Genomic DNA, 13,847 nt, shown 5'->3' with positions numbered 1-13,847 from the left:
ACGCAGAGCCTCTGAGGTGAAGGAACATCAGTTTTTCAAAGGCATTGACTGGCAGCAAGTTTACCTCCAGAAGGTAAGTGAGGTTCACTTCTGTTGTGAATCAGCTTTATTCTTTGTTCTCTCAGGATTTCTTGCCTGGAAGCTAATAATCCAAGTCTGGTTCCCATGATGAAGCTAATTAATTTACAGTGTTTGATCAGACAGCGATCACAAGGTATCCAACTCTGATCTATACTATTATAGCTATAATGCAGGAGAGGTCAATGCAGGAGAGGTCATCAGCAGGTCTTCAGAGCTATGCTGACAAAAGCTGCAGTAGCTGCTGGTTATGTACATTTATAATTGTTGCTGTCATGATTAGCAAAGAAAAAAAACGACAAGTTGAGCCCACTTTGAATATGACATTATATCCACAAGTCTGATACTGATACTCAGTATCAGATGAGGCACAACTATTCGTGCGATAAATTAATGAGTTTTGTGAGGTTCTTCAACAGCAGAAGAGTCTAGCTGATTCTTGCCATAGTAGTGAGTCTGTGACGTCTGTTTCTGTCTATCAGCCTCACATCTCTACAGTAATTATTTCATTCATAGCAGAAAGTGGGGCTCAGCCTTACAGCAGGTTTTACTCGCCTCACCTGTTGACGAGTGATATTGTCTCCAAGGCCACAAACTTATCTGCCAAAGTTTTTGCCCCCAGTTCACATACTATAACTGGCCACATTAATTGTTGCTCTGCTTTTGCCATCCAGTTCACTAAAAAACTACGACTTGATGGCATCCATTGCTGGGCCAATGTTTACTTAGCACTACCTACTAACTGCTAACTCCTAACTTCACTGGGTAGGCTTTCAAATCAGTGTGAATAACCAGACAAAAAAAAATTGGATTTGATCAAAAAATCGGAAATGAGCATTAAGACCTGCAGTGTGAATAGCCTTAGTGACCCTTTGACTTAGGGTCAAAGATCAGAGTCTTTGTTAGGGTTAATATATAATTCAAACTGAAAGCCACATAAAATCTTGGAGTTTTGCCTCCAATCAGGTAAACTAATGGAGGCTAACTAACTGACTAACTCTGAATTGGACTACATTAGTCCATGCCAATTACTGTTGCTATGGTTACCTTGAGGGAAGCACTGCTACAGGACTGTTGCTTTGCTAACACTCCTGTTTTGCTTTTATTGTCCTCTCACTTGTTTCACGTTTTGCCTCTTCTTCTGAAATCCATGTGTCTGTTCTCCCCCTCTTCCTCTGTCCAGTACTCTCCTCCTTTAATCCCTCCAAGGGGAGAGGTGAACGCTGCAGATGCTTTTGACATTGGATCTTTTGATGAAGAGGACACCAAGGGCATCAAGGTAAAACAATCTTACACTTCCATCTCCTGTTTATTTTAATTCAATTCAGTTTTATTTATATAGCACCAAACCACAACAACAGTCACCTCAAGGTGTTTAATATTGTAAGGTAGACCCTACAATAATACATACAGAGAAAAACCCAACAATTATATGACTCCCTATGAACAAGCACTTTTGCAACAGTGGGAAGGAAAAACTCCCTTTTAACAGGAAGAAATCTCCAGCAGAACTAGGCTGAGGGAGGGGCGGCCATCTGATGCAACCGGTTGGGGAGAGAGAAGGAAGACAGAGATTAATAACAAGTAATGATTCTATGCAGAGGGGTCTATTAACACATGAGTGAGTGAGAAAGGTGACTGAAGAGGAAATACTCACTGCACCATGGGAATTCCCCAGCAGCCTACACTTATTGCAGCATAACTAAGGGAAGTTTAAGGGTCACCTAATCCAGCCAAAAGGAAGTTTTTATGCCTAATCCTAAAAGCAGAGATAGTGTCTGTCTCCCGAATCGAAACTGGAAGCTGGTTCCATAGAAGAAGTACCTGGAAACTGAAGGGTCTGCCTCCAATTCTACTTTTAAATACTCTAGGAACCACAAGTAAGCCTGCAGTGCGAGAGTGAAGTGCTTCTCAGGGAGTTTTTAGGACATCCTGATAATAACGAATTACAATAGTCCAGCCTAGAAGTAATAAATGCATGAACTAGTTTTTCCCATGTCACTCTGAGACAGGATATTTCTAATTTTAGAGATATTGCACAAATGGAAGAAAGCAGTCCTATATATTTGCTTTATATGTGCATTGAAGGACATATCCTGGTCAAAAATGACTCCAAGTTTCCTCACAGTGTTACTGGAGGCCAAGGTAATGCCATCAGAGTAAGAATCTGGTTAGATACCATATTTCTAGGAATTTTAGGGCTGAGTACAGTAACCTCAGTTTTATTTGAATTTAGAAGCAGAAAATTAGAGGTCGTCCAGGTCTTTATGTCTTTAAGACATTTCTGCAGTTTAACTAATTGGTGTGTGTTATCTTGCTTAATGGATGGATAAAGTTGGGTGTTATCTTCATAGCAGTGAATATGTATGCTATGCCTTCTGATGATACTGCCTGAGGGAAGCTAGTTAACGTTAAGGGGATGGTTGGCTCAACAGTCCTCTGACTTTTTGCCAGAGAAACCTAGGGTTGTTCTTATTTTCTTCAATCAGTGTTCAATAGTAAGATGTTCTAGCTTCACTTTTTTTTTTTTTTTTTATAAAGCAGAAAACTATTTTTCCAGGTTAAATTATGATCTTCTAAATTTGTGATAGGGCATTTCCTCTCCAGCTTACGAGTTATCTGCTTTTAAGGTGAATGTTTGAGTGTTATCCCAGGGAGTCAAGTACTTCTGATTTGAGGCTCTATTTTTCACAGGAGCTACAGTATCCAGTGCCATACTCACTTATATAGTGAGGAGGTAAAATTATTAACAAGATAATCGACCTCTGTTGGAGTAGCGTTCAGGTAGCTGTTCTGCTCTGTGTTGGTACAGGGCATTGAAGATGATAACAGCACATGAATTATATTCTTAAACTTAGGTACAGCATTTTCAGAAAGACATTTACTGTGATGAAATCTGCTCCCCACTGCTGTGTAATCAGTTATTGTAAGTCTAAATGTTTTTCGGAAATGATCAGACAAGAGAGAGTTTTCAGGAAACACTGTTAAATGTTCAGTTTCTATGCCACATGTTGAAACAAGATCTAGAGTGTGATTAAAGTGGTGGGTGGGTTCTTTTAGATTTTGAAAGAATTCAATTGAGTCTACTAACAGATTAAATGCCATGTTGAGGCTGTAATTTTTAGCATCTACATGAATGTTAAAATCACCCACAATAATTATTTTATCTGAGCTGAGCACTAAATCATATAAGAAGTCTGAGAAATCAGACAGCTTCAGTGTGTCCTACCCACTGGCTTTTATTTTGTTTTTGTTTTTTTTCCCATTTCAGTAATTCCGTTATTAGTGGATAATCCACTTGCTGCTGTTCTTAAAGTGCAGTCACAGTTTACCAGCCATCCACACGTTACATGTTACACCCTGTACTCAGAGCAGCTTCAGCTTTACTTTGTTAGATTACATTTTGTGACAGTAGTCCTCGTTCTGCAATGAAAACCTTCTGCCAGTGCACCCAAACAGCAGAACCAAACAATGACTGCTGTTTGTCACATGTACTTGTTTATTAAAATGTTTGCGGAGGAGTGCCTTATAAATTTCGCACACGTGTTCTTCCTTTAACACACAGACATGTAATAAATCTGTGGAAAACACGGCTTTATTTGTTAAGCTTGGTAGGCTTTTAACCATAATCTCACAGACATTAGATGTTCTTTGTCCCATGATGTTTATGTTTCAATTCCCTTCATGTTAGATTACCAGAGATGTGACACCATGTGTGCAGTGGGCTGCTGTGTTCAGCGATGTGCTGGTTTCTAGTCATACAAAGTGTGGTGCAGAGAGAGTCAGACAGCAGCTGTATTTTTCTGTAATGTGGGAAGTTCACCAGGGCAAAGAAGAGCTGATCAGAATGAAACTTCTTACTAAAATTACTAAATATTTTTCCAGGAAATGAAATTCCCAAGAGCTGTAGTGCATGTTCACAGCAGGGCTGCAGCCTGAGAGGTTTAAATAAATTAGCCACTTGATACAGCTCAGTGACATCTCTGCTTCCTGATTTGTGTCAGACACGCCAGCCTGCTTGCAGCTGCAGGTTTTTAAACATGCAGGCTTAGAATACTCCATCTTATGCAGGCTTATTTAAGTATACTTATTAAAGCATACTTAAATAAGCATAGACTCTGGTGGTAACTTGGACATGAACTAATTAGATTTTTGTGCGCCAGGGTTAAAGGTCAAGGGGAATCTTACTTAACAAGCACATTAATTATCGCTTTTTTTCACAAATGTCCAAGTCATTATATTTTGTGTTGAGTGTGTGTCAACTTAGAGTGTGATGTCATGTTGTGCAAAAGCACGTTTCTAGCCATAATTCATCACCGTATCTCAGGAGTGGAAGGTGAAAAAGATGTTCAGTGATCTCTCAACCATGAATTCAGACTGTGGTGGAAGAAAGCACATAGAGAAAGTGAGTTTGTAGAAAGGGTTCATAGAAAGCTGCTGTATAACATTAGCACCAGTCTCCTGGTTGCTCTGCAGCAGCAGTTTCCTCTTTCATTAACATTAATGTTGCTGCAGTTAACATTTATTTGTTCTCTGTTGCTCCAGCGCACAGAAATGAAACACAGGAGTGTTTGTTTGCATTTCCCCAGATGGAGCTGGTCTTTAACGGGGGACTAATATTCAAAACAACTGCCAGATAGTAAAAGTTGGAGCATTAACACACCAAGGAAGGTGTATAGCCCCAGTCCACCCTGGTGTGAGCAGATAGATTACTGCAGTATGATTGATTTAAATAGGTTAGAGATATTCTGTAACACAATACAGTTGTACAGACTTAAGCCTCCAGGATCTCCGACATGGTAGGATTTATTGCAGGCCATTTATATTAGACTGCTTAGTATTGGCTGTGTATCAAATGATCTGCCAGCAGAATGTAGATAAGTAAGAAATCCATTTCTAAAGACTTCATTTTAGTAAAAAAAACAAAACAAAAACAAAGAAGAAAATTTCAGATCCCAGCAGATTTAAGACACCTGTTTGGCATTGGACATGTGGCGGTAGGTGGTATGATTTTACTATCGATGATGTAATGTTTCCAGATGTTGCTGCAAAGAACAGTGAACTAGACTATTTAAAGGACTGTTTGAGCATTTTGGAAAGCTGATTTTTATTTATTTTTTTGTCCCCAGACAGAAAGCTAGGACTCAGATTTACCTAAGAGCAGGAGGAAAGATTTAAAGCACAATACTCTGAGACGGAATAGGGCTTAGCTTACGGTGACCATGTGCTGTAAAACACAACACAATGTCAGAAAAGGCAGCAGCATTTAGGGCCAGTGTTTGGTTCATTGTTTTTTCCTGTGAGTGGATGTTTCACAGGGTCGGGTCTGTCTCTGGTGACAGGTCAGTGTCATTTCCTCTTTCTGTGCTGCTCTTCCATTTGAAGAGGAAAGTCTGAAATCCTGAGTAGATTTCCAACTTGGAGAGTCAGAGAAGAATTGACCTCACAGCCCAAGATGGCTGCAGTTCATGTAAACATGAGTAGAAGCCTAAAACTCGTCGTTTGTATTGCTGCTGTTGTACAAACTTGACCAGGCGCCATCATTTGTATTTATATTAGAGCTATTTCTTATATTTTGTAAACTTTGCAACATATTATATTATTTAATTTAGCTCAGTCTGTTACTGCTATTCTCTTGGCACAACTGTAACCACATAATTTCCTTAGGGATTATTAAAGGATTCTGATCACGAACGTAACTGCAGTTTTAAGAGGAGCAAACAGGAATTGTGTATTATTGCTACATATGGATGACTGGCTCAACCTTGCTAGAGGGCCAAAAAATAAAGGCAACTTTACTATTGAATGCCTTCAACTCAACTTGACAGAAGGCTGAAATCATAAGGGCACATTTTAACATCAGCTCCAAACATCATCAAACAAAAACTGAAGTCTTATATTTTTTTGATTCGATGTGTTGCACCTCAAGGCCACTGTAGGAATTTGTCACTTATGCTTATACCAAGACGTAAAGCTTATGTATAACTAAACATGCTGCACTCTGTCTGTGTTTGTGCGTGTGTGCGTGTGTGTGACTTAGCTGCTGGACAGTGACCAGGAGCTCTACAAGAACTTTCCTCTGGTCATCTCAGAGCGCTGGCAGCAGGAGGTGGCAGAGACAGTCTACGAAGCTGTCAACTTGGACACCGATAAGAATGAGGCCCGCAAGAGGGCTAAGAACAAGCAGCTGGGCCACGAGGAGGGTAATGATAATAACGGACAAATCCACACACAGCCCAGTACAGATTTCCTGTCAGTACACATCCTGACTGTGTGTCCCTTTGTGCAGACTATGCCTTGGGGAAGGACTGCATTATGCATGGCTACATGCTGAAGCTCGGGAACCCGTTCCTCACTCAGTGGCAGCGCCGATACTTCTATCTGTTCCCCAACCGTGTGGAGTGGAGGGGAGAGGGCGACACTCGGGTGAGTCTGCCTCACAGCATACACTTTAAATTCACTGCACGTTTGTACGTCATGTGACCGCCTATCATGGGCTGAGGGCTTTCAGCTTGTTCTTCTTTTGGTCAGTGTGTCTGTATGTCTGTCTGTGCTCATTCCACTCTGAAGGAGAGGTGGCTAAAACCTCTGAAAAAGCAGAGAGACTGGGTGAGTGTTACCACCGGGCTCAGGTCCCTGCTGTGTCCTCAGCACCCCTGCTGTTTAGAGTTGTAGTCTGCCTTCCCGCTTGAAAGTTGGTAGTCAGTCAACTTCAGTTTTTACTCTTTGTCAATCTGGTTTTATGGTACTGCAAATGTGTCGGTCCACGTGCACAATTCTGGGTGGACTACCCACCCCAAACCTGCTCCCATGCATTTCTCCACAGTCTGGACTGCACGTCACTGGAAGCAGATTATGGAAATGTCTGCTGGGTGTTTTATTGGTTTACAAGTGGGCAGGGAGCAACAGGAGAGGTCACTGGGAGCAGGAGAATAAGAAGAAAATTTGAAAAAACTTAAAGATCAGAAAATAAAGCATTAAATGCACAGAGTGTGGCTGCAGTGTTTAACACTCAGCTTCACTTCAGCTCTTTGTATGTTTGCTCTCCTCCGCGGCCGACGGACCACCAACAGCACAAGCAAGAGTAGCTCGCTGCCACCATCTGACAACAAAGCTCACTGCAGGCTTCAGACCATCTCAGACTGCAGCTATTAGCCTGACAACACAAGTGAAGGAGCACTTGCACGGTCTTGATTGTGTTAGTGTTTCCATGAGGTACACTGCTTACTTGTGTGTAAGTGTAATGTGTGCACTGGACTATACTTTCATCAAAACTAAAGGGAAAGCCCAGCTAGGCTCTATCTGAGAGACTTTAAAACAAACAAACAAACAAAACAAAGAAAAAAACCCACTATTTGTGCTTACACTGGTGTGTTTTACATGTTAATTACCATGTGGTCATATCTCGGTGTTTTATACACAGAGCCACCTGGTAGAAACACATATGGTCCTGGGACTTTTCTCCTCCTGGATGCTCTCTATTTGTTATGCTGAGGTTTTTTTTTTTGAGGCGAACATGTTTATCCAACACACCCATTTTGGTAGTTGCAGCGGGCTCCCTCCAGGAATCTGCTGACATTTGTGAGTCCTTGCATTGAGACTGTTGTTTGTTGCCTCACTTAAAAATTGTGGGGGAAAAGTAGTTCGTAATGGTTAGGAGGACTTGATGGTAGGTGTGGATTTAAAAATAAATAAATAAATAAAATCAATTTTCCAATTCAAATTAATTTTAGCTTGAATAACGCAATATCGATTCAGTAAATCCTGAATCGATTTTTAAACATAAATATAGAAATATATCCAAACTATGCTTCACATTTGATAAACATCGTCATGAATTCCCTCTTACTTTTGCCGTTTTGTTTCCACCATGATAAAATCACACTCCCCCCCCCCCCAGCTGTACTTTAAAAACATCTCAAATCTCAGTTTTCTGCATTATTCACTTACTTATTACGCACCAGTCTACCATTGTGTGTTTTATCCTCATTTAGTTTGGCACAAAGACATCTGCTGTGATGCTTACACTCTGATGAAGTCTCACAAGTGTCAGCTTTGTTTTTATGCATAGATATAAAAATATGGATATTTACTGATAAATGATCAGAATTATAATATTTCTGACTGTGTGAATCAAAATTGAATTGAATCGAATCGAATCAGGACCTTGTGAATCGGAATCGAATCGATTATAGAAATCAGTGACAATACCCAGCCCTACTCCATGGCACAGAACAGGGCAGTCACACCAGCTGCGGCTGTGATGCATCGACGTGTAGTAGGGTTTCAGAGGGGTTTGCAGTACCAGCGTAGCTACAGCAGAAATTTAACACATAAGTCTAAATTCTCCATTACTCTTCTTCATCATGAGTTCCTCCGTGACTGTCCTAACACACCCTGAAATCCTCTGTGCCAGTGCTTTTTAGTGCTTTAGGGGTAAGGTGTACATCTCTGCAGCAGCTGTGAGCCAGAGCCAGAAGTCTTGTTGGTGAAATCCATCTGAACACTTTGTGATCACTCAATTATCTTTGCAGCAAAACCTGCTGACGATGGAGCAGATCGTAACCGTGGAAGAAACGCAGATTAAAGACAAGAAGTGTATCCTGCTGCGCATCAAAGGAGGGAAACAGTTTGTGCTGCAGTGTGAAGTACGTCCTCTGGCTGTTGTATGCTTTAGTGCTGTAGAGGAGATGAATGAAACAAGCTGATGTCTTTTTTTGTGTATGTGCGCAGAGTGACCCAGAGTTTGTGCAGTGGAAGAAAGAGCTGACTGAGGCGTTCACAGAGGCCCAGAAACTTCTGCGTCGCGCTCCTAAAGTCATCGGGAAAGGCCGTGCTGGAGTAGTGGAGCTTTCCAAGCCCCCCCTCACACACCGCAATAGCAATGGCCTGTGAATACACAAGAGCACGCATATACATAAAAACACATGCACTCACATTAACAGACAGACAGACAGAGACACACACACACACACACACTGCATCCCACCTCCCACCCCCTCATCAGCTGCAAGACACCTGCCCACATCACCTCAGTGTGTGTGTGTGTGTGTGTGTGTGCGCGCGCGGTGCTGATGGTGCACACACAATGACGACCAATCAAGAGCGATATAGTGATTTTTTTTTGATTTTTTTTTTTGATTTTTTTTTTTTTGGGGGGGGGGGGGGTAAATGTGTGTGTGTGTTCTGGGACCCTGCCAGTCAGTAAGAGGAAGAAAGGGTTTTGAACCATTGGACATTTGAAGAATCCCCGCATGAACTTCACAAGGACTAACGGCTGCTCCTCTCTCTGTTTGCCCCTCCTCAACCACCTCCCACACCACACACTTCGCTGTTGAAATCACATTAATCAGGAAGTGTCCTCCCACTCTGTGTGCTCTCAGCAGCCTGATGGACTCCTCCACAGAGCTGATGCTCAGGTCCAGAAGAGACCAGGCTACCACAGAATGTAGAAAACAAAGGCTGGTTGTCCTCATCCATCCCTCTGAAACATTCCTCCCACTGTTACTGAAGTGCAAAAAGTGCCAACATTAATATTTTACTTGAGTCACCTGAGCGCCCAGGAGGATCCGCTCTGCTGGCAGATGGCGCGCCATCCCAACCTCCCGGACCCTCACAGTGTATGTGTGGAAGGCTGTCGATCATTCCAGCGCAGGTACAGGAAGCTTCACATTGGCTCTAGTCACCACAGAGACTGAGATTCCATTGGCTGACAAACAGCAGCTGGTTGCTATGGTAGCCATGAAGATCGGTGTACATGTACTGGTAACCATGGACAACACTGTAACTATAGTGGAGCAGGAGGGAGGCAAAGACTATAAAGACAATATAAGCACCCTTTTGTCTGCGCATCCCTGTTTTACTTCAGTGTGTTAGCTTTATCGTGACTCCTCTGTCTGCCTTTACAGGATTTTGTTGGTGCGGGGTCTTTCAGAGGTGGCAAGAGGAGGGCTGGGGGCTCACTCACAGAGCTGCATTACCTCAGTTGGACTGTGTCAGTATGAGTGCATCAGAATGTAAGAACCTGTTCCCAGGCAAAGCACAAGAATCAGCAGTCTGTTCCCGCTCACACATTGTCCATGCAGGGCAACAGCTTGGAGCAGTCAGCTGTTGTAGGCAGACTGTGTGCAGGGAGGAGGATGAAGACAATAAGCTGAAGCTGATTAAAGGAAAAATCCACCCTCAAATACCCCAGTTAGATGCATAGATCTTCTATATGAGCTTTCATGTTCATTCTATTTCAGGCTTTTTTTTTTTTTTCCTTTTCTTTTTTTGGTTTTTAAGTGGTTGAAATGTTCACATTTTATCCCGTTGGTGTTAGCCTACATTTCTCCAGAGAGCAGATAAATGCAGGTTCAGAATAAACGAGAACAGAATGATCTGTGACTTATTTTCTTTAGATGTGCAGTAAAGTACTGAGCCTGCTCTGAGCCTGAGCAGGCTCCTGTCAGATTTACCACCAGGCCTCATGTTGAGGTTACACCCAGGGAATGCAAGCGCATTTGTCTTTGAGAAACTCCACACGATGATGAGTCTACAGGCTCAGTCTGGACTGCACTGAACACTTAGCCGAAGTGCGGCGGCCCTCAGTTTTCTCACATTCAGTCTTAGCTACAGGTGGGCCCGATGTGAAGTTTGTCATGGCCTTTGGTCCACATTCTGCTCGTGGCCAGCCTGGCTCGTGGCATTTTGCCCACAGCTGGGCCGCACAGCCACCGCCGGTGCTGTGACTGAGCCCTTAGTCCTAGAAGCAGCCCGGATTTGGGCCAAATGTGTCTGCTGTCAGAGAGCTGCTGCACTACATCAGATCCATCACGTCAGAGGACACAGATGAGCACAACAAGTGAGCCAATCCACTGCTCTTTAAATATATGTTCAGTCTGTAGCCAGTACAGTGTTCTGATCCCCCTCACTGCCATCTGTCTACGTTCCTCAAGTAGGACCATAGCTGAGCTTAAAGAAAGCTATGTCCACGAGCATTGTCTGCGGACCTACTGCAGTGTTTCAGGGTGGACTTTTCGTCTGTCTTCTCACCGTGTTATGATTTTTTTTTTTTCCTGAATGTGACACAGTTCAGATGAGGTGTATGGGTTTGTCTAAATTATTGGACTTTTTACAGTTTGGTGGGGAACCTCACCAGGGTTCAAGGCAAGGGTGGCGCAGTGGCAGTCCAGAGTAGCGTGCAGAAGAGGAGAGAAAGCGGTTTACTTCAGGGGTTTTCTTTTCCATCCAGTACAGTGTCCTCATCTGTGATGTCCATGCATTTCCAGAGCTGTGATGTGTGACTCGAGTTGGAAAAAGGGTTTGTTTAGGGTGCTCTGTGATTCTTTTTCTTTGGAGCCTTTACCAGTCAGGGGCAGATGTTATCGTCTTAGAGAGAAAATGTGTCACCTCTCCAGGTGTCTTTTATTTTTGTAAACCAAAATGGTTTTTATTGAAATTTCTGTTGTTGCACCTTTTTATCCCGATGTGTTACTTAATAGATGTTAAATGTGCCAAATAACTGTTGCTGATCGAGTGGAAGCCTCCTTTTCTCAACTTTTCACACCTCTCACTACCAGGTCTGGTACAGTCACACGCACGCACACACACACACTCACACTCTCACAAACACAACATTGATGTGGGAGTTTTGGTGGAATCTCTGAAGGGTACAAAACTGTGACCAAACATTTTTCCGTAGGTGTGTGTGCGCGCACTGGCTTGCACACCACGATGCCATTGAGACTCACACCATCTAGCTCTGCATACTCGTTCCTGAACGTTTTCCTCACACTGTGTGTACGTCATGTGAGTGCGTGCGTGTGTGTGTGTGTGTGTGTGTGTGTGTGTGTGTGTGTGTGTGTGTGTGAGAGAGAGAGAGCGGATGTGAGCCTTGGTATTGCTTTGTATGTTCAGCAGTAGACTTTTTATTTGGACGTCTCACAAATTTTCTGCTCAGACACGCTCAGCATAAGGCAATTTAAAAAGGATGGCGTATAGGAAAAAGGAAAAAATCAAAGTATATATAAATATATATGTGTATATGAAATGACAAAATGCTCTAGGTCTATTTAAAAGATTTAATGTAGAAAACAAAATGGATTTGTTGAAGGGAGGTCGGGGTTTGATGTGAGTATAACTGTTCGTGGTGAAGACTTCAGCTCGAATCTTGCACATAAAGACTTATTAGAGATATTGTACCTGCGAGTTTCAGATGATGATCTTTGTTTCAATGCCGGACTCTTTGCTCTTTGATATTTATTGCGTGTGTGGTGAGCTCTCTCGCGCTGTCTCTCCTCCACGCCGACGAGCTCTCGGCCGAGTGCTCACTGTAGAATCCTCCAGTGTCCGCCCGTCAGAAACTCTCCTCTTTGTTTGTTTTGTTTTCCAGATGCCACAGACAAACACAAATACTACTGGCTTTGGGCTATTGAAATTAAGGTCATAATACTGATATATAATTGATAATATTCATTGATTATTATAAAATTTATTTTATTTCAATGATTATTTTGTTTTTGAGACAGGTAGGAAGTTTAGGACTGCTTGTAAAAACAGTTCATGAATAAAAATTCTTTTTCTGTGTTGCCTCCTGTCACTTTTGCTTTTGTGTCTAATTATTTATTGTAATTACATGACCCTCAAAAAAATACATGTTTGTGTGTGTGAATGAATATATATGTATATATGTTCAGTCTTAAGGTTCAGTTTCAGGCTTAAAACAGCAACTCTGTCACACTCAGATTAATGAATGAAACAATGTTGAATATCAGATAAAGGTGTCTTTATGCACAATCATCCAAGCAAAGAAATCCCTAAATGTTTATTCTGTACGTAGCATTTTTCATTGGGACTAATGTTTCATCACTCATGCAAGTGACTTCTTCAAACTGAGACAGAGTTATGATCCGAATGCACTGATGCAGGAAGAGGGAAGTCCCAGATGGGTCGGGCACCCTGACATGAGCTAAGAACCTGCGCAAGACGGGACTCAACCAGAAACCAGCAGACCCTGCAAACCATGACCATGTTGCTAATGTCCATAAAAACAAACTGTCACCACCAGGGGGCACCACTTTACCATCCTCATGATAGAAAAACTTCGATGAGTGGCCCCACAGTGCAGGCACTACTGGCCTTTGAAATCTGGAAAAATTAATAAATAATGTGCAAAATGTATCAAGATTCAGTTGAAACTGTTTTTAAAAAGAGAATATTAAATGGATGATCATAGGTTAATCATAGTTTTAATTCTGGATTGCAAAAGAACCGAGAGCATCTACAAGAAAGGGAAAACAAAGACTTGAGATTGAAGGAGGAATATCACCCTGAAAAGCAACCATGAGGCAACTTTTGTTCTTATTTGGTGCTATATAAAATGAATCTCAGCTACGTACAGATTGACAATTACTTAGAACGTAACTTTAGAAATGGAACAGAACTTACTGAGCACCAGATCATCTCAAACTTTTTTTTTTTAACATGGTAATGAGTTCACTGTACTCGATTTCCTCTGAAGTCACCAGCTCAGTCCAACAAAGCACTGCTAGGAATGGTTTGAATGGGAGAAACCCGTCATAGCTGACAAGCCTCTGTGTGATGTCATGTTAGTGTGGACCCAAATCCCATAGGAATGTTTCGAGCCACTTGTTGGATCTGTGCCACGGAAGGATAAGGCAGTGTTGACGCTAAGAGGTCCAACCTGGTGTTGGTATGGTGGTGAGTGTGAATGGATAGAGAAATATATATGATAGATAATAATAAATAAAAATACAAAACTTAAAACA

At 42.1% G+C, this 13,847-nt stretch overlaps 1 protein-coding gene across 3 annotated transcripts in view; it reads left to right on the top strand.

Moving 5' to 3' along the window:
- Window positions 1–12,658, top strand: part of grk3 (G protein-coupled receptor kinase 3) — a 75,008-nt gene extending 62,350 nt beyond the window's left edge. Inside the window, exons 16-22 of one of the 3 annotated variants that reach the window (XM_063477834.1) lie at window positions 7–73; window positions 1,262–1,357; window positions 6,119–6,281; window positions 6,368–6,504; window positions 6,649–6,687; window positions 8,613–8,726; window positions 8,812–12,658. In XM_063477834.1, coding sequence (XP_063333904.1) covers window positions 7–73; window positions 1,262–1,357; window positions 6,119–6,281; window positions 6,368–6,504; window positions 6,649–6,687; window positions 8,613–8,726; window positions 8,812–8,973 — 778 coding nt within the window. In that variant the 3' untranslated portion in view covers window positions 8,974–12,658. Of the gene's footprint in view, window positions 1–6; window positions 74–1,261; window positions 1,358–6,118; window positions 6,282–6,367; window positions 6,505–6,609; window positions 6,688–8,612; window positions 8,727–8,811 lie in introns of all 3 variants that reach the window. The other 2 variants (XM_063477833.1, XM_063477835.1) reach the window with 2 other exon arrangements.
- The last annotated feature ends 1,189 nt before the right edge of the window (window positions 12,659–13,847 follow it).

This window comes from Pelmatolapia mariae, linkage group LG7 (assembly GCF_036321145.2).
Source record: "Pelmatolapia mariae isolate MD_Pm_ZW linkage group LG7, Pm_UMD_F_2, whole genome shotgun sequence".
NCBI classification, from domain to species: Eukaryota; Metazoa; Chordata; class Actinopteri; order Cichliformes; family Cichlidae; genus Pelmatolapia; species Pelmatolapia mariae.
The sequence above is the reverse complement of the archived record's forward strand: the minus strand, read 5'-3'. Positions and strand labels throughout refer to the sequence as shown.